Source organism: Callorhinus ursinus, unplaced genomic scaffold (assembly GCF_003265705.2).
Source record: "Callorhinus ursinus isolate GAN/ISIS: 27379988/994484 unplaced genomic scaffold, GSC_fseal_2.0 scaffold6, whole genome shotgun sequence".
Classification (NCBI taxonomy): domain Eukaryota; kingdom Metazoa; phylum Chordata; class Mammalia; order Carnivora; family Otariidae; genus Callorhinus; species Callorhinus ursinus.
Window position 1 is genome coordinate 36,109,244 of NW_027397068.1, and position 26,344 is coordinate 36,135,587.

Here is a 26,344-nt window from a genome sequence, read left to right on the forward strand (position 1 = left end):
AATAGACTTCATTTTAGAGCAGTTTTAGTTTCATAGCAAAATTGAGAGCAAGATATAGAGATTTCCCATTACCTCCTACTTCCACACATGCATGACCTCCTCGATTGCTACATCCCCCTTCAGAGTGGGACATTTATTACAATTGAAGAACCTGCATTGACACATCATCATCACCTAAAGTCCATGGTTTACACTAGGGTTCACTCTTGGTGCTGTACATTCTGGGGATTTGGACAAACGTTTGATGACATGTATCTATCATTATAGTATCACACAGAGTAGTTTCACTGCTTTAAAAATGCTCTGTGCTCCAGAAAAAGTTTTATAGTGTTCAATCTCTTAAGCAGAAATATTCAATAAATTTAGATATGCAAGACTCTTTTTTGTAAGTTTTTTTTTTTTTAAGAATGAAATGAGAGTTAAGATAAGTTGAGGTGGGGGAGGAAAGGGGAAAGGGACGGTGGTAAAAAGATATGAGATTCCTTCCACTTAAAAAGTAATTTGTGTTTTATACTGAAATCTACACAAATAAAGATGCCAAATAAAATTGCCATCTGGTTAACTTCCTGCAAACAGAGTAGTTCATTTTATCACATAAGGTGATGACTCTTGCGTATGAAGCTGGTGACTGCAAGCCTACACTACAGGCTTCTGACTAAGCAATAGAAACAGATTCCAGCTTAAGTAAGAAAGAAAGTATTGGAAAGATTGGGAATAGCTCCCAGAATCAAAGGAAAAGCTGAAGAATCTGGAAAGAACAGGGATCAGAACTGCTCCAGGGCCCTAGGCAGAAGGACATAATGGAGAGGCCCTCAGCTTCTTCAAGGTTCTCTGTGCAGAATAAAGAGCCCCTGCTGTTATCAGTGTTATCTTCTCCACATTCATGTCCTCAGAAGCAGAGGCCAGTTGGCCTAAGTCGGGTCATACGTTCACCCTTGGCTAAGGGACAGTAGGTCTTGTTTGACAGTCTGACCAAGACCAAGGGGAAACCAAAAAGGAAGTGTAAACTGGCACCTTATATACTGTGGATGTCCCTACAACGTACTTCCTGAAAAGAGTTGTATTCTGAGTTCCATTTGGGGTTCTTTGAGTGGACCACAATCCCCACACTCCCTTCCTTTTGATGAACTGCATGCTTTTGAGAGTTGCCTGCCTGGGGATAGAGGTGTGACTGTAGAATGATTTTTTTTCTATCAATCTACTTATAAATATCATCTACTAGCATATAAATCTGAAACCCCATCTAAATTGGCTCCTTTTCTAATCAGTAAGACTTATCTGCTGCAGTATTTATTTTAGAAAGTTTTCCATCAAAATGCTCCTAAAGGCAAAGAAAGTAAATAATAGAAATTGAGCAGATGAGTTAATATGCCCACCAGAAGCTTGAACTTTCTCTCCAGGGTCATGTTTTCAAATTTTATGCAGAATTTGTACTACTTGTTTTATATCCACATTTTCTTCTCCCAAAATCTTTATGAAATGGACATCCCTTGGAAAAGAGCCCGATTTTTACTGTGGCTGCTAGCACTCCTTGGCACACTGACAGGTATCTCAACTATATAAAGCATGGAAGTACAGAAATAAGGGAACTCGTACATGACTTTTCTTGTTATTGTGTGAGTTTCAACTCGTAATGTGTCAGACCTACCATTCTAAGAAAAACCAATGATTGGTGCTATGTAATAATTTATACCCACTGCCATTTTCTGGGTATTAATAGTCAGGATTCCCAAGCTATGAGGGCCTTGAGGAAGAATCGTTTTACAGATGTGAGAACGCTGTCTCAGAGGGGTGAAGTCACGGTCGGGTTCATACACATAGAAAGTGGCAGAAGTAGTACTTGACTGCATCTGGATTTTTTAACTTCTGTCCAGTACTCCTCCTACAGCATTCGCTGTAAGATTCACTTAGGACACTACTCACAAACAATGTCCAGAATAATAAAATGTTCCATAAAATATGTGAATTCATCTGCTTTGGCAGCCATAACAAAATACCACAGGCTGGTATTTTCTCACAGTTCTAGAGGCTAGAAAGCAGAAGAAGTGAGAGAGATCTATGGTGTCTCTTCTTCTTATGAGGATACTGGTCCTATTGGATTAGGGCCCCACCCTTATGACCTCATTTAATGTTAATTACCTCCCTAAAACTCTTATCTCCAAATACAATCACATTGGGGGTTAGGGCTTAACGTGAGAAATTTGGGGAACACAATTTAGTCCATAACGGTATGTGTGTGTGTATGTGTGTATGTATCTACATACATACTTATATTATCTATCTTAGTTTTGGGCTCTTGGTTAAGTTTAATGATAAACTTACCAAAAAAAAGAGAAAAAGAAATAAGAAAAAGGTAAAGGCTGGGGAGGACAAGGTAGAAAAGGATAAAGAAACTTTAAGGCCCGGTGTTCACACATCTATACTTATGCAGAGATTTTTAAAAAACCAGGTATTTAGCTACTAATCTGAGAAGGCAGCTGGAGGGCAACACTGAGCTATAGGGCAGGTGAAACTTAGAAGGTAAGCGTGAAGTATAGACTATGAGGTCATGCTTCGTGATCCCAGAAGGCAGGAGTAGGTTGAGTGTCATTGGAGTTGGAGAAGGGGCCGTCATCTTGGGCACAAGGGTCCATTTAATGCCTGCAAAAAGGGATTACTTGGTGGTAAATAAGGAAAAGGGGAGATAAACTTCCCGAGGCTAGTTTTTCCTATGTTACCTTTTAGTGCCAGTATTTCCTCATCTGTAAAGTGGGGACTGTAGTACTAGCTCCTTGCATTAATTCTTTTGCATTAAACCCATATGGAAGAAAAACATTTTCTTAATTGCCCCATAATTTGCAAATCTTCCTCTCTCTCCAAATGGAGACATTCACTGTTCTATACCCCAGATGCCAATCACAGAGCGGGATATGTAAATGACACCTCCTGGGATTACACAGTGGATAGCATGTGTCCCTTCTGAAAGCATTTTTATTCTCTCGCTGCTTTCCCTCTCTCATTTCAAAGCATGCCTGCTTAGACCTGCCAAAAGTCAGAACTGAACCACTGCCTGGTCATAACCCTCCCCATGGCTGCTCCCTTGCTAATACAAATCCTGGTTGAAGCCTTTAAATTGCCCCCTGTAAGAGATTGATTGGTCTTAGATAAAAGACTAGTCTTGCACTCAGCCTTGGGGAGGGGAGTGAGAATAATCAAAATGAATGAGTAACTGCAGTGAATGATCTAAATAGAAGGCACAGATGCTCCTTTTTGGCACACACAAAGGGTCACACACGGAAGTACTACTTTTATCAGAGCTGATAGTCTCATTCAGGAGCATTCTTAGTTTCTACGTGGAAATGCTCAGAACGTATAAACTCTAAAGAGTTTTTCCTCACAGACTTTATAACTTTCTGTTATGCAATATATGCAATAGCAGCTACTCTGGACTTGCCTTCTTTAGATGTGTAGGCTTTCTGCTAATGCCTTTGCAAACGGGCTTACAAGTCTTCCCAAATTCTCTACTTTGTCACATTTCTGAATCTCCTCCCTGACTTCATGGTTCATGGGCGTCCTGGTTTTAGATGAAAAAGGTGTCTCTAAGGCCAATGCTCAGAGAATTCTCCTCTCTCTAAAGAGGTCCTTTAAAAAAAAAAAAGCCTTTTTTTTTCTCTAGTTGTTCATGTCCCCTCATCAAATAATGCGCTGGTATTGAGGCTGTAACCAAAAATTCTCGTCTCCTCAACATAAAAAAAACATATGTGTGTGTGTGTGGGGGGTCAGTTGGTTGACATTTAATGCTTTCATGCCTTTTAAATACACGCTATATGGATTTCACCGGCCCTGAAAAACAGAATAATCATTATCCTTTTAAAGCTCTACTGTGCCAGAGGTCATGGCTCAGTTACATCACTCATCATTTAGTCAATTAGATATTTTGCTCTTAGCCAAATTTGCTTAAACAAATGTGCGCATAAATGAAAAACTATCGTTACAAGTCAACCAGAAATTCAATGGTTTTCCATCATATTATGGTGTAGTGAATGTTAAAAATTGGATTCTTGCTAGCTTATGAGTCGGAAACCTTGGGAAATGGTAAAAGTGTCCTAAAACACAGTTTTGTGAGAATGAACTTTGTGGAACTGGTATCATCCCAGTAATAATAATGGATTATCTTAGCGGTTTGATTTAGTAACATTACTAGCACTGTCTCTGCAGTCTAGGATTGCCTTTATTCTAGATGGTATCTGTTTTTGACAGGGAAGAGCTAGTATGATGGATTTCTGTATCCTTTCTGTAGAATATTGTTCTAATATTCTCTATAGGCTTTCACAAAACACTGTTTTTAGGAATCTAATACAGAGGATTTTACTTACTAGTCACTATTCAGCTTTTAAAACAGTCACTGACAATTGCCTCTAGAGTGTTCTTATCCCAATCTATCTTGGTTTCAGAAAAATACCTAATATATAGTTGTTCCTTCCCACTTATTCCCTCCCCACAACACAAACCCCCCACAAGCTGTTACCCAGTGTTGGATCATCGTTATTCAGGCTTACAGTACTCATTTCTGCTTTAGGATTAATTTACCAACCACTTTTTTTTTTTTAAGATTTTACAAATGCCACTGAAAATAATACTGTCTGATAGACGATAAATGTCCATTATTATATGAAAAGTTGCTCATGATAATTGTTCACTTGGAAATGTAATGAAATTTCAAAATGGGATCCCTGTGTTACAGGCTATGTGTATTGTTAAATTTTTTAAATTTTTTAAAGGATTTTATTTATTTGAGACTGAGAGATACAGAGAGAGAGAGAGAGCATGAACAGAGGGAGAGGCAGAGGGAGAGGGAGAAGCAGGCTCCCCGCTGAGCCAGGAGCCTGATGCAGTGCTCGATCCCAGGATGCTGGGATCATGACCTGAGATGAAGGCAGATGCCTAACCATCTGAGCTACCCAGGCACCCTGTATTGTTAATTATCACCTATTCTACCAGATCATTTTACAAAAATTACCTCCTCCAAATGTATCAAGTCAGCAGCAATGTTTGTAGGTACCTGTTTCTACATGGTCATCAGCATTTACCCTCGGTCTTTACTTTTTGCCAGTCCGCTGAGTGAAAAAACAGTATCTCATTGTTTTGATTTTCACTTTACTGCTTGTAAGGTCGAGCACGTTTTTATATGTTTGTTAGCCTTTCTGTTTCCTCCTCTGTTAATGACCTATTCATCCACTTTGCCCATTTTAAAAAATTCAGGTCTTTGTCTTTTCTAAAAACAATTTGTAAGATTTCTTCAAGTAGTAGGGATATCACCTCTATTTTGTCAGATATATTACATTTTCTCCAAGATCATTTTTCTTTTGACTTGGTTTATGATGTCTTTTGTCTTATAAAAAAATTTAACCTTTAGATAATCGAATTGGTCAATCTTTCTTTTTTTTTTTAAAGATTTTATTTATTTATTTGAAAGAGAGAGAGAGAGCACGACCGGGAGGAGGGGCAGAGGGAGAAGCAGACTCACTGCTGAGCAGGGATTCCTACCTGGGGCTTGATCCCAAGACCCTGAGATCATGACCTGAGCTGAAGGCAGACGCTTAACCGACTGAGCCACCCAGGCACTCCTGGTCAATCTTTTATATATGAAGTACAAGTTATGCACATTTATGTATATACACTAAGATACACTTTAGTGTATATATGTGTGTGTACAATATGTGTATATGTGCATATATATATATATATATTGTACACATAAGATATATATCTACTCTCTGGATAGATATATAACCTGGTGACATATGTTTCAATATTCTGTGCTCCTTAGAAGTTTTCCATGTAACTCAAACCAATTACTCAATTAACCTGATCAAATATTATTTCCAACTGTTAAAGTCAACTAAGGATCTTGGAAATTCTCCTTAAAATGACATACTACAGATCATAATTAATGTTGACATACAAAGCTCATCAGAATTTATATAGTGCTAAATTGTTGAACATATAATTTTACATTTTTCCTAATTTTAAACATTATGTAGGAGTAAATGTATCTGATCAATAACACAGTGCAAGAACTCAGGAAGTTCAGATTAACTAGTCTCTTTATGAGAAGACAAGTCTAGGGAATAATTTTACAGACTTTTCCAAAAACCCAAACTATCAGACAAGTGTGATTGATCTCTTACAAAGATTTTGGATGCTTTTTTTGGATTTTGGACCTAGCAATTTCTGTGAGAAAGGGGCTTTTTTTTCCTTTAAGAAGCTAGTACATAATTTTTTGTTTTTGTTTTTCCTGGGAATTTAGGAAGATTTGACTTATGTAAGTACTTTATAGCCTCTAGAAACCAATCAGAATAAGGTTCCTTTTGCTTAAGTAATTTTGTAATCTAAGCCAGATTGGCTAACTTTTTTTTTTAAATTTATTTATTTGACAGAGAGATAGTACAAGTAGGCAGAGTGGCAGGCAGAGGGAAAAGGAGAAGCAGGCTCTCTGCTGAGCAGGGAGCCCGATGAGGGGCTCCATCCCAGGACCCTGGGATCATGACCTGAGCCGAAGGCAGCTGCTTAACCGACTGAGCCACCCAGGCGCACCTGGATTGGCTAACTTCTAATGTAAATGACCTGAGAGTACATATTTGTGACTCCATGGGTCTTGCAATCTCTGTGGCAACTACTCAACTCTGCCATAGAAAATTCATAAATAAATGGGGGTGGCTGTGTTCTAATAAACTTTAAAAAAAAACTGGCAGTAGACGAATGGTTTATGGTCCATCACATAAGGAGCTTGGAAGTTGTCTATCTGTTGTAACAGCAAATAAAAAAGCTGAACAAATTCAAAAATCAACAACTCTTTTTTGATCTGTAAGAGAAGTGAGGTCACAAGGCAGACTGCTGTTCCCCAAATCAGAGAGATGGGTGAACGCAGAGAATCACAGTTTACTGGAGCAGAAAGCCCTGAGCAGAGACGTCAGCAGGAACCAGTGCTATGGCAGAAGAACCTGAACTGTAATTGATAAATTGCTGGAGGCTCAGAGTGGACAAGTCTGAGAATTAAAAACGCTGGGTGAGTTGGGGAGGACAGGCACGGGAAGTCTCCCACACTTATGTGCGTTTTACCTTCAGGAAATCAACCAGGTTCCTCAAGTGAATATTACAGACAAAAATCACCCCATGCTTCTGGCAGCAGAAGGCGGAAAGGAACCTTTGAAATAGACCAGAGCATTCTATTCCTAACAAGGTGTGCTCTCAAGAGAAACTATTTCACCAGAGTCTAAATTACTGGGGTTTTATCTGGTCCAGGGGAAGAGAAATACCCGACCCCAGCCCTGTCTAGCCATCCTGGCCAGAGAGGGGTGGGTTAGGGAACTGAAAACACTTGTGAGTTCACAGATCAGAGGCACAGGCTCACTGAAGGACTGAGACCTGACCATAGGATTACAGAAGCCTTCCCATTCTCTGCATCTCACCACCACATTGCTAAAGGACTCTTCACAGCAGTTCTTCCCCCAGTACATCATGTCCAAGCCTCAAGTAAAAATTACAATGCATCCTAAAAGGCAAAAACAAAGAACAAAACAAAACCGCTTTGAAGAGAGAGAGCAAGCATCAGAACCAGACTGAGATATATCAGGGATGTTGATATATGACATATCAAGAACGTCATACACCTGGAATCACACAGTATGTATGTTCCCATAATGCTGGAGACTTACTTTCTGAGGCTGTGGAATTCTTTCTGCATTTTTCTGCCCCTGGCAGAACTTGGGTGTTGGGAATTATGCTTAAGAAGTCCAAAATTTATATGATATTTATATGAACCCCTAACATTCCTAGAAGTGTCACATTTGCTACATTTTTTTGAAAATGACAAAATAAGAAATCCTTTAGAAAAGAGAGAAGTGCATAAACTTTGGATTGAATGGATATACATAACAGGATATTATTATGTTTTCCTGTTATCCCAGAATTCTAGCAGAAAACAAAAGGCATCAAACCTACCTTCTTTTTAAAAAATTTTATTTTATTTAAATTCAATTAATTAACATATAGTGCATTATTAGTTTCAGAGGTAGAGTTCAGGGATTCATCAGTTACGTAATAACACCCAGTGCTCGTTACATTACATACCCTCCTTAAGGCTTATCACCCAGTTACCCCATCCCCCACCCACCTCTCCTCCAGCAAGCCTCAGTTTGTTTCCTGTAGTTAAGAGTCTCTTATTTCATTTTTGATGGCTGAGTAATATTCCATTGTATATTATATATACCACATCTTCTTTATCCATTCATCTGTCAATGGGCATGGGCTCTTTCTACAGTTTGGCTATTGTGGACATTGCTGCTATAAACATTGGAGTGCAGGAAACCTACCTCCTTCTAAGCACAGAGAAGTAGCCAGAATTTGAGAGCAACCACCAGACACTCCCATCCCTAGCCCACTGAAAGAAGCCAAAGCAGAAAAGTAGGGGCCCCTTCCCTACCCCCTTGTAGAGGTTGAATATTTATTTATTTTTTTTGAGAGAGAGTACGGGGCTCGATGCAGGGCTCGATGCGGGGCTTGATCCTATGACCCTGAGATCATGACCTGAGCTGAAATCAAGAGTCAGATGCTTAACTGACTGAGCCACCTAGGCGCCCAGGAGGCTGGACATTTTTAAGCTAGGAGTCCTGTTAACCTACCTCTGGTTACTCTTGGAGGAAAAAACCCAACAGTTGAGGAGAGGAGCCAGGATCTGCATGTTGGGGGCAGTGGTGGGTACTGTCAGAGAGAGATGGGGCCAGAACCCCTTTGCTTAAGTTTGCAACTCAAGGAAGTACAAACCTTGTAGCCCACATGTGCCTGCAGACCTGGGAATTGGCCATGGGGAGATGAGATTGATGGCTTTAATCTTGTCAGAAGTGGCAAACACCGGGGCATAGAGTACATCAGAGAAATGTAGCAGTGTGTGTGTGTGTGTGTGTGTGTGTGTGTGTGTGTGTGTGTGTGTAAGGGGATGTCCTTCAGAATACATAGCTGCATTTCAGAAGGACGCTTGTGCCTGGGAGCTTCCTTAACAGAGCATCCTGGAATCACATAAACAGCAATGGCTGGGGAGAAAGAAGGCTGCAGCCTTTCCTGGTCACTGCCTTTCCCATCTCCCTCTTCTATGTCCATCACCAGAGAAGCAAGTGCAGAGGACACGGAGAGAGGTAGAAGTGTGTGAAGGGTATGCCTGCCGCTTAGCCTTCGGTTCCTCAGGCTGAACTGCCAAAGGCAGGAGAACTTTGAGATGGACGTGAGATTCCAGTTTTAAAATAAAGTAAAGTGAGTCTTAGAAAATGAGACTGGTCCAAAAAGTGACAAGGATTGAAACATGAAGGTATGTAGCCAAGGTGTTAACAGAAGTTTTCCAGGGGGAAAGGGGGCTTGAGAGAACAAAGAGTAGGTAGGCATTACACAAATGTAATTGTTTTATATATATTATATATAACATGCAATAATATTATATATATATATACACCCACCTGTACATTTTTTTAGGATTTTATTTATTTATTAGAGAGAGAGCATGAGCAGGGGGGAGGGGCACAGGGAGAAGGAGGAGCAGACTCCCCGCTGAGCAGGGAGTCTGACATGGGGCTCCATCCAAGGATCGTGAACTGAGCTGAAGGCAGATGCTTAACCGACTGAGCCACCCAGGTGCCCCAACCTGCATGTACATTTAATCCTTGAACAACCCCAGTGTTTGAACTGTGCAGTTCCACTCTTACATAGATTTTTTTTTTTTTGATACAGTACAGTGCTGTAAATGTACTTCTCTTCCTTATGGTTTTCTTAATAACATTTTCTTTTTCTAGCTTACTTTACTTTTTGGAGAATACAAATTATAATACATATAAAATACAAAATATGTGTTAATCAGGTGTTTTTGTTACTGGTAAGACTTCTGGTCAACAGTAGGATGTTAGTAGTTAAGTTTTTGGGGAGTCAGAAGTTATACTAGGATTTTTGACTGGGGGATGGGAGTTTTGGCACCCCTAAACCCCTACATTTTTCAAGGGTAAACTGTATATGAAAATGGAAAGTGCTATAAATAGACTGTGAAATTTACAAGGAGTGGTGCGATTTACAAGGAGGAAGAAATAACTTCTGGCTAGGGGATCAAGGGAATTTTCCTTGAGGATCTGGCAAGTGAGATGATGCTTGGGAAATGGGTTGGGGCTTGGGGAATACTTACTTGGGAAATAGAAATTGAGAAGGGAAGAGAACAAAATGGGCAGAAATGGGGCAGGACTGCTGCAGTGAAATCCAGAACTGGCCTGGAGGAACACTTTGTAGCCCAGACTGGCTGGAACATTAGGATGTGTGAAGGGGATGATGTGGCTACATGGGCAATTTCCACCAAATGATGGTTACTCGGGTCCGACATACTGGTAGTTAGTGATCTCTTGCTGAATGAAGAAAAGAATAAACTGACTGGATTGCCAGGCCTCGGAACCCCCTTTTATGTATTAAGCAATGGACAGGCAGTAAGGATTCCATTTAGAGGGGAATGACACAAGCAAAATTGTGTCTCTAGAACATTACTAGAGATCCTCATTCACACTTTGGGAGGAATTGACCTCAGGTACAAGCCTTGACCAAAGAAGCTCTCTAAGGGGCACGCTCCTGTCTCTGCACACTTCTTTTTGGGACCCTCGTTGATCCTCAGCATCAACACTTGCTGCGGGCTACCTTCTATTCCTAGGTTCTTTCTGGCATTTGTAATTTCCAATCCATCTGGGCCACTTCTACTCCTTAGAAACCGTTTCTGGCGGGGCCATGAAAGGACACAGTATAAGACGCCTAGGGCCCCGAGGGACGCGGAGTCCCTGAAATCGCCCATTCCAACCTCCAAGACGTGTACCTTTCTGAGGTCCTGCGGGCAAGGGTTGCTGGCGACTGCACCTCGCCCTCCACACTACAAGGGGGCGCGCTCGTTCTCCGGCCCGCTTAGTTCGCAGGTGCTCGCCCTCCCTTGCCGCGCCGGGTTAGGCCACATCCTCGGACCCAGAGGCCGCGTCAGAGTTCCGCACCGGCCAATCAGAACTGTCCATGTACTAGTGGGGGCGGGGCTGCCGAGGCAGGAGGAAGATGGCGGCGGGGGCGAGGTGAGGTGTTGGCAGTAGAAAGGGGTTCGGGCGTGGGGGGCGGGGGAATATGGAGCGATGATGGCCCGCGCCGGCCGCAGGGCTGGATAAAAAGCCGTCGCGCCGCGGGTGTGGGAGGGAGGGAGGAGAGGGCGCCCGGGCGCCACGAGAGTATGACGGGGCTGTACGAGTTGGTGTGGCGGGTGCTGCACGCTCTGCTCTGTCTGCATCGCACGCTCACCTCCTGGCTCCGCGTTCGGTTCGGCACCTGGAACTGGATCTGGCGGCGCTGCTGTCGCGCCGCCTCCGCCGCGGTCCTAGCGCCGCTCGGCTTCACGCTCCGCAAGCCCCCGGCTGTCGGCGGGAACCGCCGTCACTACCGGCACCCACGCGGGAGGCCGGGCCGGGCCGCCGCCCACCCCCGGCTGCGCTGGCGCGCGGACGGCCGTTCCCTGGAGAAGCTGCCAGTGCATATGGGCTTGGTGGTCACCGAAGAGGAGCAGGAGCCCAGCTTCTCGGACATCGCGAGTCTCGTGGTGTGGTGTATGGCTGTGGGCATCTCCTACATTAGCGTCTACGACCACCAAGGTGAGGTCCGGCACGGGTAGGGGTACCGGGGCGTCTTCGACCGCGGGGACCGCACATCCGGCAGATGTATCCCGGGCGTGCGGCTCACCGCGGCGTTCCCGGCTCTTCCAATTGCCGGGTCCCGAGGCCCTTAAGTGCAGATTGCAGTGCCAGCGCTTTCAAGGAAGGGAGATAAGATTTAGTGAACACCTACTAAGTCCTTGCTGTGTCTGCATCTAAAAAATATGTCTTATTCTTTATAGTGCCTCAGTAAGGCAGATGGTATTTGTATACCCTTGTTTCACAGAAAAGGGACCTGAGGATCGCCAGCATCTGTGCTTTTTCACATATTTGCCCTTTTGTTACACCACGGTGTTTCTTAAGAGAGATTCAAGGAACTGCTCTTAAGTCCTTGTCAGGCTGTGAAGGATTTAGGCAGAAGCTGAGGGGTCGGGGCCAATTAGCATTTGAACTGGGCCTACGAAAAGTAAGTGAGAGACTGGATAGGCAAAAATGAAACTAGTCACCTAGTCTTCAGAGGTCTGGGATAGTGTGCAGTCGTTGATCCTTAGTGGCTAACGCAGTACTTGATAGAGTAATTCCCTCCTTTAAGTGCTGATTGAGGGAATGAATTGCACCGTGGGGAATTTTGTTAAGTACAAGAATTCAGCGCTTATTGGGTGGCTACAAACCTTAAGCACTGTGCTAAGCACATTCCTTGTAATTTTGCATTTAACTCCATGGATTCTGAGGCTTATGGGGAGTAGACACATACCTAAGTGACGTGGTTAGTAACAAGAAGTGTTGAGAGTAAGTAACCACTGTGAGAATGGGGGAAGGAAATCCCGAATGGAGGAACCTGAGATGTTCAGGCAGAGGGAGTGTGCTTTCAGCTGGACGTCGAATTATAAGGAATCGGCGGTAAGGTTGAGAAAGGCTCTAAATGTCAGGCTTGGGTTCAGTCAGATCTTGAAAGCAGTGGAATTTTCTTAGAGACAAAGATGTGGTAACAGTGATTTAGATGTACTGGTATGAAGGAAAGGAAACTAATGTTTTATTCTCTGTTCAGTAATGTAAATTACTGGTATGCTCCACAGAAGCTATGGTTTGATTTTTTTCCCTTAAAAATCTTTGTCAAATAGGTGGGTGTTAACTGGGGATTTGTCAGAAAGAGTAGGTCAAGGTCAGACAGTAACTCTTAGAGGGTATTAATCTTTGACCTGTCACCTTCCTTGCAGTTAGCAAGGAATATGGTGACTCAGGAGCCTGTCATCATCAAATGCTATTTAACCTGTAGGGTAAAGTTTATAGGGGCTGACATTTTCTCGAACTTCCCAAAGAAGTCTGCAGACCAATAGAAGTCATGAGACTGTGGGGTGCCTGGGTGGCTCAGTCATTAAGTGTCTGCCTTCGGCTCAGGTCATGATCCCAGGGTCCTGGGATCGAGTCCCACATTAGGCTCCCTGCTTGGCAGGAAGCCTGCTTCTCCCTCTCCCTCTCCCCCTGCTTGTGTTCCCTCTCTCGCTCTCTCTGTGAAATAAATAAAATCTTAAAAAAAAAAATCATGAGAATGTTAGGAAGGGACACCATCTTTGCTTAAACCAGTGCAACAGAAATATTGCCTGTGGAAAGAAAGAAGTGAAACAGAAATGGAAATTAGTTGAAGCCGTTAAACAATGTGGTGAATTGACTTATAAGTGAATCCCTTATGTACAGGTGATTCTTTTCAAGCAAATACCTTTACATTCCAGAAGGGAAGGCAGATGTATAGCTAAACAGTTTAACTTGGTGACTGTGCCTGCTAACACAGATTGTAATATTGCCACACTTCCTTGTTCCAGCAATTCCTGTTAGTGAGTTGCTGATGTGGTTCAGAAATATCTTGTGTCACATTTGCTACAAGAAAAATGGTTGTTAATGAAAAGGAAGAAGTCAAGCTAACCACGTATTGACAGAAAACAGAATGGAGGTTTGGTTTGGTTTTTAGATTTTATTTATTTGGGGCAGAGAGTGAATGAGAGAGAGAGAGAGAGCATGCGTGCGTGCATTTGCAGGGGGAGGAGCAAAGGGAGAGGGAGAAGCTGACTCCCCAATGAGCATAAGTCTGAGCATAAGTCTGACGCCTGGTTTGTGATGGCTGGAGTGGATGAAGGCAAGTTGGTCATGTCTTCACATAGTCTTTCTATATGGCTGGCTTGGACTTCCTTATTTAATAGTGACCTCAGGGTAGTAAGATGGTAGCTGACTTCCCTCCAAGGGTGTTCCCGAAGACGTAGCCAAAGTCCAGGGCTTACAAGGCTTCTTTGACCGAGCTTAGGAAATCCTGCAGTGTTACTTTTTGGGTACAGATTTCTCACACTGACATTAAAAATGCCTGCCCAGTGTACTCCCAGCCTCCTCAACCTACTTCTCACTATTTTATATACCTTTTGCTGTATCCATGTTTAGGTTACCTGATGTTCCCTCCCATCGGAATGTCTCTTCTCCTTTTCCTGACAAATGGCTGTCTACTAGTCAGAAGGCTGTCATTAATCCTTGTAAGTCCATCCTCACTCACTATCACCTCTTAGGTAGTCTGTCTTGTCTCTTCCATTCTTATCTTGCTCTGTCCTGGGATCGCCTCAGAACTTTGTACATCTGTAAAGGTATTTCTCTTTTCTAAAGTAGTAGTCATGTATATGGGCCTGAATCATCTTACTAGGTTGTAAGCTCCACAGATGCTATCTATCCTTTTCATTTTTTGCTTCTCCTACAGTGTGTAGTTTGGTGTTATACATGTTATTTGTTTCCCAACCTGAATACCCAGGAACCTTAAAATAATGGAGGGAAATGAAGGAAATGAACATAGTTTGCCTGAGTTATGTATTTGGCACAGTGACACAGATGCTGTTGGGAAGTATGGTTTTACTAAGTACTTATTGTTTTCCTCATATTGAAATACAGAGTTGGAAGAAATGTTAAAGTCCAGTTGTATTGTGATTGCATCTTGATACAGTGAGCAATACAAACGGGTGCTTGTCTTCCTTCATGTGGAAACTCCTGTAAGGGAGGATCTGTTCCTAATCTTCACCTTTGTGTACTTCATGTCTTGTACAGAATTCCACATGTACCTTAGCATCCTGGAATGTCCTCTTGATTTTGTGCCACAGAGTTAGTTATCTGGCAAAAGGCTATCATCAATCCTTATAACGTCCGCTCTGTAACCTCTAGGTAGCCTTCTTGACTGTTCCATCCCCAGTTTTGCTGACTTTGAAAAGCTTTGTTCTGCTTTTGTTGACTTTTGACATTTCAAAAGTCAACATTTTCTTGAGTACCCTTCTGTTTAACTATAGTACTGGACCTGTGTATGAAAATAAACCTTTACTTAATAGGAATAGTTAGCCTTTGTTGAATTCTTACTATGTTCCAGATACTAGGCAAAGAAGTGCATTAAATCCTTAGCAGTTTTGCACATCAAGACACTGAAAGCCAAGCACCCATATCTAGTAAGGAGCAGATCTAGAATTTGAACTAGATACTATTGCAAAGGTTTTCTACTTAACCGTTTTTGCTACACTGACTTCCACTGGTAAGAGAATGTGACTATAATGTCACTTTTAGTACTATTCCTAATTATGGTGGGTCATCTTAAAGCCTTGATTAAAGTGGTACTTATCTACAGGTAATGGAAATGATTTATAACATATTTGAAGGCAAGTAGAATTTTCTTCATACCACTATTACAAAGGCTAATCCTGTGAATCATAGGACATACTTTTTTAATCAACTAGATTTAATTTTGTGGAACTCCTGCTCTGTGTTGAACTATTTCTTTGTCAGGTAAGCAGAGTCTGTGAATACACTCTTCTCATTTTTAAAATGTGCACCCAGAGGCTACGAAAGCCCATGGGGTTTGTTCATCTCATACCTCTCTCCTGCAACCGCTTGTTGCATTATGCAGTGCCGCCCTCACTCCTATGTCTTCCCTTGCCACAGCACGCTCGGCTCAGTGTAATTGGTGTTCTGTGAAGTATCCTGGGGCTCCCCCTTAAGATAAAATTGTTTAGTGGCCTGTAAGATTTATTTTGTTATGACTGTTTTAGTCATGTAAAATTTTAATGGTAGTTTTTTTAAATTTTAAATAATTGCTTCATTAGTATATGTTATCTTCTCTGAAGATTGCCTCTGATAGTGTAATTGGATTGTTAGAGAAATTAAATGAGGGGGTAACCACTAGGTAACTTACTGAAGTGTCTAGTTTAAAAGGATAAAAGGTAGGCCATTTTGAAGGATGGGCATTTATAAAGAAGTATTACATTCTATAGCTGGTTAGATGTTTTATAATTAGGAGAGATTGTTTTAGTGTTTATTCCACTTTTCTCTCTTCCCTTATCTTTTTTTTTTTTTTAAGATTTTATTTATTTGACAGAGCACAAGCAGGGGGAGCAGCAGAGGGAGCTGAGCAGGGAGCCCCATGCGGGACTCGATCCCAATCCTGACCTGAGCTGAAGGCAGATGCTTAACCAACTGAGCCCCCACATGCCCCATTCCTTGTCCTTAAAAATACTTGTTGTTAGGTGTTTCTTGAAGTCTGTTTCTGTAGAAAGGAGGGGATAACCATGGTAAAAATTCTAATTTCAGATTTGAAAGAAGATATATTAAATATGTGCTTTAGAAGTCTCATTTTATGGAATTCATTATTCATTTCACATAAATTTTAAAAGAAGCAGTGTTTAAGGAATGCAGATAAGATTTGCTGATTGAATACTTGTCTAATTAAACTCCTTCTTACTTGGTTCCCTTAATTTGAAAAAAGTATGTATGTCATGGTTGTATTACCCAGTTAATGTATGCATGCTTGAAAGGGTAGACTAAATATTGAACCTATAATTCTAAAATGTCATTTTAATTAATAGAGATCTCAAAAAGACTACAGTAAGGGTCCTGAATACAGTATATAATCTAATAGGTGGATAGAGCATACTTAATTCCACTCTCTTTGAAATACTTCTCTCCTGGCTTCCGTGACATCGTGTATGCTTGGATTTCTTTCTGTCTTGCTCTCTGTTCCTTCTGAGCCTTCTGGCTTCTCTTCATTTGTTCCATTTCTAAATATTGGAGTGTCCTAGAGTTTTGTGCCGCTTATATATATATATATGCCCTTGTCATTCTCTTGTTCATTCTATGTCAAGGGTCATCAAACTTTTTCTTAAAGGGCCAGCTAGTAAATATTTTAGGCCTAGTGGGTTAGAAGTCCTTGTTACAACTACTCAATTCTGCCATTGAGACCAAAGAGCAGTCATAAATGAGTGGGTGTGGCTGCATTCCCATAGCAGCAGTTTGCTGACCCCTGTCCCAGATCCCTTTCTCCAGTCTGATCACTTTAGATATCCTTTAAATGCTCGTACCCAGATTTGTATCTCCAGTCCTGATCTCTCCCATAATTCCAGACTTCTATATCTAACTCACTGCCTAACAGGGTTCACTTTTATTCGACATCTCAGATACTTAACATGTCCAAAACAGTACTCTTGAATTTACCCCCACCCCAGACCTCTGTCTCTCTTTTTCTTACCTTAAAAAATACTAGTACCTTCCAACCAGTTGCTCGAATAAAAACTTAGATGTCCTCTTTGAGTCTCTTACATCATATTCCACCTGTAATGTGTCAACAGGCATCCTTGGCCTTTCCTCTAGAATATGTTTCAAATTCGACCCTTGTTTTGGTTGTCCATTGCAGCCACCCCAGTTTGAGTTCCTTCGTTCTTTCTTTCTTTCTTTCGATTTTATTTATTTGAGAGAGAGAGAGCACATGAGAGGGGGGAGGGTCAGAGGGAGAAGCAGACTCCCTGCTGAGCAAGGAGCCCGATGCGGGACTCGATCCCAGGACTCCAGGATCATGACCTGAGCCGAAGACAGTCGCTCAACCAACTGAGCCACCCAGGCGCCCCCAGTTTGAGTTATTATCTTTCACCTGGATTGTTGCTCTAACCACCTGATTGGTCTTCATTTGTATTCTGGCCCCTGTATAATCCATTCTTTACTCACCAGTAAGGTGATCTTTTTTGTTAACGTCATTCGAACTCTGAATAAAACCTTCCAACAGCTTCCTATAGTACTTGGAATGTTTTCTCATTTCTCATTACTAAGGCCCACAGACCCCTTTGTATTACCCTTTTGCCTCCATCTCTGTCTGACCTCATATAATGCTCTTCATTCCACTTTCTATGTTCACCAGTTGTACTGGCATTTTTCTTTTCCTTGAATATGATGAAAACCTAAATGCTGAGAGAATATGCAATAGCTATAGTAGTAATAATCTCAGTTCTGAAAGTATTGATTTTTGTATTTTGAGAGCTGAACAAAATCAGCAAAGACTTTTTTGTTAAATAATGCAATTGTTATAATAATCAGGAGATTAGCGCTAAGGAAGGATACATGTTACAAAAGTGAAAAAAACGATACAAAAATTGCATGATCATTTAAGCCAGGATTACACATTCAGGAAAACAAAGTCTAGGAAATACTAAAAACTGGAAGTGTTATGATAGGAGGTTGGGGACATTCGGTTTAGGATGAATGGTTAGGGGACGTTACCTTAGCTTGTTGATTAAACATTGAGCATTGTATGTAGATTTGAATACTAGAATTTAAAATAGTTCTTTCTTAAGACTATAAAAAGTTTACATTTGGCCCCCAAAGTGCACAGCTAATGTTTATCAAGAAATACCAAACACATAGTAACCTTTCTGAAGTCCAGTTTTCCTGGCATAATCTTTTATTTTTTTATGGAAATTATAGCTGTTCCTGGGTGTGTGGGCATGTGCATGTGTGTGTTTTTAAAAATAGTTCTTTCATATATCTTTTCTCTATATTTACATTTGGTTCATACTTAGGAAATTAAGAGTACATGAACTATACTTGTAGAGCAACAAAACATAATACAGAATTCTTTAAATTATTATTGCAAAAACTTATTTTAGATTCCTAAATCATTCTTAAAGAATTTAAATAACTGTTAGCCCTATGAAACCTTCTTAAAAGTCTTTTAAAAAAGAGCTCTAGTCCTAGTTTTTCAAAAGATGCTGCTTATTTGTAAAAAGGGTAGTTGTATATATTTAATAGAGTTCAACTTTGGGGGCGGGGAATTCAAAATGTAATGGGTCTGTTAGTAAAGTGGGTTTAGCATTGTGTATTTATCAGTGTTAGAAATAGTTACTGAACTGAGCAAGTAGAATCCAAGAGACCTGGATTTCAGGCCAAAGTCTTAAAAACTCTTGACCAAGGACAGTAGCTTGACCTTTTTGGGTCTGTTTCCTCATCTGTACAAAGATGGGATAAAATAATTATTTCAGCTTATTACTGTATGATTCTGTAAAGTATGATTTTCTCAAAAATGTATTTGCAATTGTTTTTCCCTTAGGTCAGTTATTTCTGAATGAATGTGGTCCCAGCTTCCTTTTACATAAAATGACTTTTGTGATAGTTTCTTTTATTACAACATTTTGGCTTTTGTTGAGATTCTGTGAAGGCAAACAAGATGAATTATGATATGAAAAAAAGAACTCCATAAGTATAAATACTTGGTAATATCATACTATGATATTAGTAGAGGAATTGCCTTTCTTAGTCAAAGGCGATCTTACATCTTGTTGCATTTCTTGTGTATATTGTGAAATATGTGTGAGTACACTTTGAATCCTGAAGAAAATTTTAAGTGGATAGTATCACTTATAGGTAAGTAGGATAGGTATGGTGTATAATCAAGATTTCTGGACGGGGCAAGCTATGAGGTATCAGGAATCATTTTGCTGATACTGTGCTTTGTGTATTTAGCACTTCTCACAAGCTATACTTGTATATTTAATTTCTCCATCCAAATCAGCCAAGATAAAGGTTGTGTTTAAAATAACCTTATGAACATCTTTATAAAAAATACCTTGTAACTGTGCCTCTGTATTCTTCCATTTTAACAGAATTTCTGCCTGTGTGCATTAAGGAAGTGCCTGCTTTTATTGTGAGAGCTTCCTGGAAACTTCTTAAAAATTCCATTCAGTGACATGTCCATTTAGGTTTTGTTGTTAGGTGGTACTTTGTGCACTGATAATTCAGTTTATTAAATAAACATTGAACTCCTGCTCTGTGGAAGGTGGCTTAGGGAAAAAGAGATGAGTAAGACACAAGTTCATAAGTAAGACTACAGTTCAGTAGGGGGATTAAGCTACAATTATAATAAGTAGAATATTGTTTATTATGGAGTTTGGAGGGAGTGAGGGTGAGTCTGAGGAGGAATGGGGCATATCTGGCTGGGGGGATTTTGGAAGGGCTTCTTGAGGGTAAGTGACATTTTGGCTGGCCTCTGAAGAGTTTTATTAGGCATGGGGCTGGGAAGGTAATATAAAGGATGGAGGTTGGACTCACATCATATGTTTTGGGGGGGAACATAAGGCAGTTCTGATTTGCTGGGAATAGAGTACTACAGCGAAATAGATTCATTTTTTTCCATAAATATAAATTATTTCCACCCACCAAATGTGGAAACAATTGGCTGCAACCTTTTTTTTTTTTTTTTGAGATTTTATTTATTTGTCAGAGAGAGATCAAGCACACAAGCAGGGCAAGTGACAGGCAGAGGGAGAAGCAGGCTCCCCTCTGAGCAAGGAGCATGATGCGGGACTCAATCCCAGGACCCTGGGGCCATGACCTGAGCTGAAGGCAGACGCTTAACCGACTGAGCCACCCAGGCGTCCCTAGGCACAATCTTAATGCTGATCTGAGCAGTATGTTCTTAATACATTAAGCATTTGGGGGGCCATTGGAGATACTAAAATTGGAATATGTCAGGATTGAAGATGAACCCAAAGATTAATCTGGTTGCCAGTCTAGTAATACATGCTAGAAGGGGCAAGAAAACCCATTGGAAGGTGATTGTAATATTTTAAAGAAGAGTATCGCTTGAAACCAGTTGGGGGCAAGGAACAAATGGAAATGGATATGGGAAATATTGCTGTAGGCGAGTATATGGGTTTAGCATATTAATAGGGCATTGGAGGTGGTAGTGAAAATACTGGAGAGTAGAGAAGATGCCTGGGTGACTGGGCAGATAGTGATGTCTTTATTAAAAATAGAACAACAGAAAGGCTATGCCTTTTTTTTTCTTTTAATTATATAGGTAGTTTAATAGCAGTTATGATTTCAAATCACCTACTGTCCCATCATCCTTTTACATTCACGGTTCTCATGTTACCTATTCCTTTCCAGGCCTTGTCACTAAGTGCATGTAAGTTTTACACGTATAGTACTGCTCCATTAAAAAAAAAAACAAACAAACTTGATGTAAGTGTTTGAGAACTAGCTTTAAAAGATAAGCTGCTAAGTTTTAGGTTGGTTCATTTTCAGATGCTTACAGAACTTCTGGGTAGAATTAGGTATTTGAATGAACTAGAATTGTTCATCAAATGCTGGTCCTGTTTTTACTTAAAATTTTAATGTTTTGTTCATCTTGGATGTTTTTGCATTAAGTTGTTAAAGATATTGCATTAAATTATTGTTTATCTTAATTACGGGTTTTTTTGGTGCCCCGTTAAGTTTTGTCTCACTCATCTTACCCTTGTCCTGGCCCGCCCCAAGTGGTCGTAAAATCCTGTGGGTGACTAGACTTAGAGAAAGGAGCACGTGGACAGAATGAGAGGGCAGAGATAGGAACTCTAGGAGTAAGCTCCAGTTGCAGGTGGGAAGAGGGGAAGGGTTCAGTGCAGAGCGAGAAGGGGCCATTCAAGGAGCATGTTGGGAGTGGAACCAAGAAAGGGCATTCAGACAAGCTGGGGTAAGGATAGAATTTTGAAAAGGAAGCAGGGTCGTCATTAATGGTAACACTTCAGAAAGATTGAAAAGGAAAGGATATAGATTGAGAAGAGGCGGTAACCGTTTTGGTGATAAAGAATATCACCCATTGATTTGGAGAGAGCAAGAGTTCCTGTAACGTGTAACCACTTGAATCTGGAAGCTAAGGCAAAGATGAGTGCATTGGTGAGAACTGAAGCATAGGTCTTTAGAGTATCAAAGGAAGGGATCAGTGCGGTGTAAATAGACAAAAGCAAGGGCTCCTACTGGTAGGTTACTATTGAAATGAATAACCTTAGCTCATATGAGAAATTGATTTGTTTAACATTTTAATAAGTTCCATATGTCCTGGCAGTAGTGTTGTGGAGATTTTGCATTATTTTTAAAATTCATATGCCTTCCATAGATCAAAGTGTGGTCTAAATTATCTTTTATTTGTATAAGTAATTGGAAATCTTGTAACATTACCAAGTCTGTATTATATAGTTGTTTTGTAGTATATGCTTTTGTCATACATGTGAATTTTATGATTGACTTGAAGATGTTTATATCCTACATATCTGTATTATTGCACAAGTGTTACTATACTAAACATTGTTTTTCAAATAGCTTCTGATATTAATCACCTTTCTTTAAAAATTGTATTTGGGACTATTTTTTTGTTTAATTTCACTCTGGATATGGGTACTATACAATGTTCGCTTTTATATTTCCTGGCTTTTGATCTTATGATTGTGGGCTTTCATAAAGGAGCCACAGCCTTAGCCCCCTACTCTCCCCCATGTATGCTTCCTTACCTTTGGAGATCTTATTTCTCATTTCTTGTGTGTATGTTTGGCTTTCACCTCGAGGAGGATGACTCCCAAATGTATGTTTATGTCTCCATCCTCTATCTTGTGTTATGTTACCTTCCCAGCCCCGCCCCTGTAGAATTCTCCTACTTCTTCATTGGCCAGCTGAAATGTCATTTACCCTAAAGAGGTCTTTTGAAGTCCCGCAGCCAGTGTCTGACCTGTTGTCTTCTTTCAGCAGACATTTATGTGTTGAGTGTCTGTTCTATGCCAGGCACTGTGCTGGTCCTTGGTAAGCAAAATAGTTAAGATCTCTACCCATGTGGTATTTATATGACCTCTTTTGAATGTCATTCCCGCATGTGTCTTAATCACTTTTTCAGTACCCCCTGCCTAAATATTCTGTCATCAGCTGTCTAAAACTAAGCTTATTTTCCTTCAAACCAGGTCTCTTCTAGAATTTCCCCACTTTAAAAAAAAGTCATTTTCTGTTAGCTAGGATTAAAGCCATGGAATTTTCTGTGTTCACCTCCAATTAAGTCATGCTCTTCATTCTCTCAGTTCTTTTATAATGAACTCTTTCCATTGCTTCATCAAGTTATGAGTGGACTATTACAGTACTCTCCTGCCTGACTTTCTCTATAGTGTTGTAAGGTTAATTTTCCCAAAGTTATAAATTTCCACCATTCCCACATTGCTTAGAAATTGTTGGTTACCTGTTTGGTAGACAACATGAAATGAAAATTAGGTGTATCCCCTTTTCTCAAATCCTTTGCACCAGCAACATTTGTCTGTCTTTTGGGTATTCAGTGTTTTTTCTTAAAAACAGTATCCTCTCCATTTTCTTTTAAGTTTCTCAAGTCAGCTCAGCTCAGGTCTTGCTTATTTTACAAAGCCTTTCCCTACAAAATAAAGGAGACTGCTTTTTTTATCTTTGAACTGCTGTTACACATAATACCACCAAGTTGACATGTATATACAGCAGATTCTGTGTTATTTTGTATTTATCTTTACTGTGTTCTCTCTCCCATTTAATCCTTGAAGTGCTTTAAAGTCAAATCTGACAGTATATAGAGTAGGAACACTTGATAGAAGTAAAAAAGCTGCCACTAGAAAGCTGCCCCTCTGAAAACAGCTAAAAACTTGTCACTTATTTTTAAAGCTCTTTTTATTAGTTTTATATTAAACATAGTTTCTTCATCTTTCTCAATGAGCTAATAGCAATTGAAAATTTTAACTCTTCTGTGCAGGGTTAAAGGATCAGACACAGTTTTATGTAGCATATTTTCCATGCTTTGTTTGAATTTACTAAATTTTGGTTTTGTTACTTTTGTATATTCTCTCTACTTTTTACATAATTCATAGTAGTTCCTCTTATTAAAAAGAATCAAGGGGCTCCTGGGTGGCTCAGTTGGTTAAGCAGCTGCCTTCGGCTCAGGTCATGATCTCAGGGACCTGGGATCGAGCCCCACATTGGGCTCCCTGCTCGGTGGGGAGCCTGCTTCTCCCTCTGCCTCTGCTGCTCCCCCTGCTGTGCCCTCTCTCTCTCTCTCTGTCAAATAAATAAAATCTTAAAAAAAAATATCAAGGGGCACCTGGGTGGTGCAGTTGGTTGGGTGTCCAACTCTTCGTTTCAGCTCAGGTTGTGATCTCGGGGTTGTGGGATCAAGCCCCCATTGGGTTCCATGCTAGGCCCAGAGTCTGCTTGAGACTCTCCCTCTCCCTCTGCCCCTCCCCCTACATGCACTCAGGCTCTCTCTCTCAAATAAATAAATAAAAATCTTTAAAAAAAAAACTAATCAAATTAAGGTAATAGTATTGAATGCACGAAGTGAATCTGCAAGGAAAGTTCATTGGACTGGGAGTCAGGAAGATAAGGGCTCTAGATCGCTGCTGCAGTTTTTAAATTCTTGGATAAGTCTCTTCAGGACTTTGGGTCTCAGTTTCTTAATCTGTAAATAAAGGTTTCAAGTAAATGATGTCTTAAAATGTCTTTCTTGGTCTAATTTTATCATATTCATACTGACTCTTAAGTAGTCACTCTGTCCTTTTTTTTTTTTTTACATTAGCTTGATTCCAGACTGTTGTGTTAACAAAGTTTTGTTGTTTTTCTTTTATATTCTAGTTTAGATTGAATCAGCCCCTACTTCATTTGGAATTTGTTCAGTTCTGGGAGCAGTGTTGTTTTCACAACAAACATCCATTAATTGTTGAAGAGGATAAATTAACCTAGTCGGGATTTACTTGCTTTTTTTCTTTTTAAGGTATTTTCAAAAGAAATAATTCCAGATTGATGGATGAAATTTTAAAACAACAGCAGGAACTTTTGGGCTTAGATTGTTCGAAATACTCACCAGAGTTTGCAAATAGTAATGACAAAGATGATCAAGGTAAGCATGAGTGTAAAATTCATTATCTAACTTATGCAGATGTGTTTTGTGTTTCAGGGCAAATTCTGTCACTCATTCATTCATTTTGCCCTCTAGGTCTTTACTGTCACCCTCTTTAATCATCAGATTTAGACTTTTCTTTCTTCTTGTTCAAAGATAATTTTTGGAAAAAGATAAAATTATGAATTTCATAGATATTAAAAAATAAACACATATTAAAGATTTTATTTAACTCATAAACAACCAGGAACCAGGCAGATTTTGTAACCAGTTCAAAAGAGAGTCCAGAGAATGGACACACAGATCAGGAATATTGAAATGAATATGTAAATGGAGGCTGTTTTTAATGGGGTTACAGAGAAGATAATTGAACCTATACCAGACAAGAAAGAATTTGCATGTCGATAGATAAGAATTTGGCATTGCTGTCAGTTACCTAGAATCCTATCAATTATAAGATAGGTCCCATAGAAGCAGAATCTGATAAGGTGGACAATACCTATTCCGTTGAAACACATTTTTTTTCCTACAGTCTTCATTTAGATCTCTCGTTATTGCTAACTGTACTATGATTGTAGATGACATTTTAGATGAGTGAAAATTGTAAACTAGCCTCTAATTCCTATTTTCTAGAGGTTTCATTCAGAGATACAAGGTCTCTGAGCTCCCTAAGAGGAAGGCAGTATATAAATATATATACACAACTGTGATGTGTGAGTCCTTCTAGAGGAGTGTAGATAGGTATGTTTTGATATTGAATTTGAGGGACTTAAATGATTCTTGTTTACTATAAGAACTATACTTTTATTTTAGTCTGAACTTAATATTTCTTGAAATGGATTTTGAAATATGTCTGGAACAGGATGTTTTACGTAATAACTTGTTTATTTTTTCCTCCAGTTTTAAATTGCCAATCGGCAGTGAAGGTGCTCTCCCCAGAAGATGGAAAAGCAGATATTGTGAGAGCTGCTCAGGACTTTTGCCAATTAGTAGCTCAGCAGCAAAAGAGATCCACAGATTTGGATTTAGACATGTTCGACAGTTTACTTAGTAAGTTTTATATATATATGTTTTTACTTTTGTCCCACAAGGGTACGGTATTAAGGAGAACCTAGGATCTAGGTTCCGTTTGCATGATAAAGCCTGATTTTGTTGTTACACTTGTAATGTTTCTGAAATCTTAAAGACCCACATGTGAAAATGGTTTTGAGATAATGAAATTTGTAGTCAACTCGCATGAGAACTTACTGGTAAAGGAGAGGGTATGAACTTACTGGTAAAGGAGAGGATATTTGGGGGGCAGTGATGAATATTCTTGAATATATTGCTGTCAGCCTTCTTCTGGGATATTTTCCTATACCAAAGGTGAGTTCTGCAGTTATCCAGACACCATATGGGTGTCCAGCAATTCAATTCACTTAATTTTTAAAGAAATTTTATTGTTATGTTAATCACCATACATTACATCATTAGTTTTGGATGTAGTGTTCCATGATTCATTGTTTGTGCATAACACCAGTGCTCCACGCAGAACGTGCCCTCTTTAATACCCATCACCAGGCTAACCCATCCCCCCACCCCCCTCCCCTCTAGAACCCTCAGTTTGTTCTTCAGAGTCCATCGTCTCTCATGGTTCATCTCCCCCTCTGATTTCCCCCCCTTCATTCTTCCCCTCCTGCTA

At 40.2% G+C, this 26,344-nt stretch overlaps 1 protein-coding gene across 1 annotated transcript in view; it reads left to right on the top strand.

The window, feature by feature from the left end:
• The first annotated feature begins 11,138 nt into the window (after window positions 1-11,138).
• NUS1 (NUS1 dehydrodolichyl diphosphate synthase subunit) overlaps window positions 11,139-26,344 on the top strand; it is a 34,770-nt gene continuing 19,564 nt past the window's right edge. The window contains exons 1-3 of the mRNA XM_025864803.2: window positions 11,139-11,681; window positions 24,538-24,663; window positions 25,564-25,713. Coding sequence (XP_025720588.1) covers window positions 11,267-11,681; window positions 24,538-24,663; window positions 25,564-25,713 — 691 coding nt within the window. The 5' untranslated portion in view covers window positions 11,139-11,266. The remainder of the gene's footprint in view (window positions 11,682-24,537; window positions 24,664-25,563; window positions 25,714-26,344) is intronic.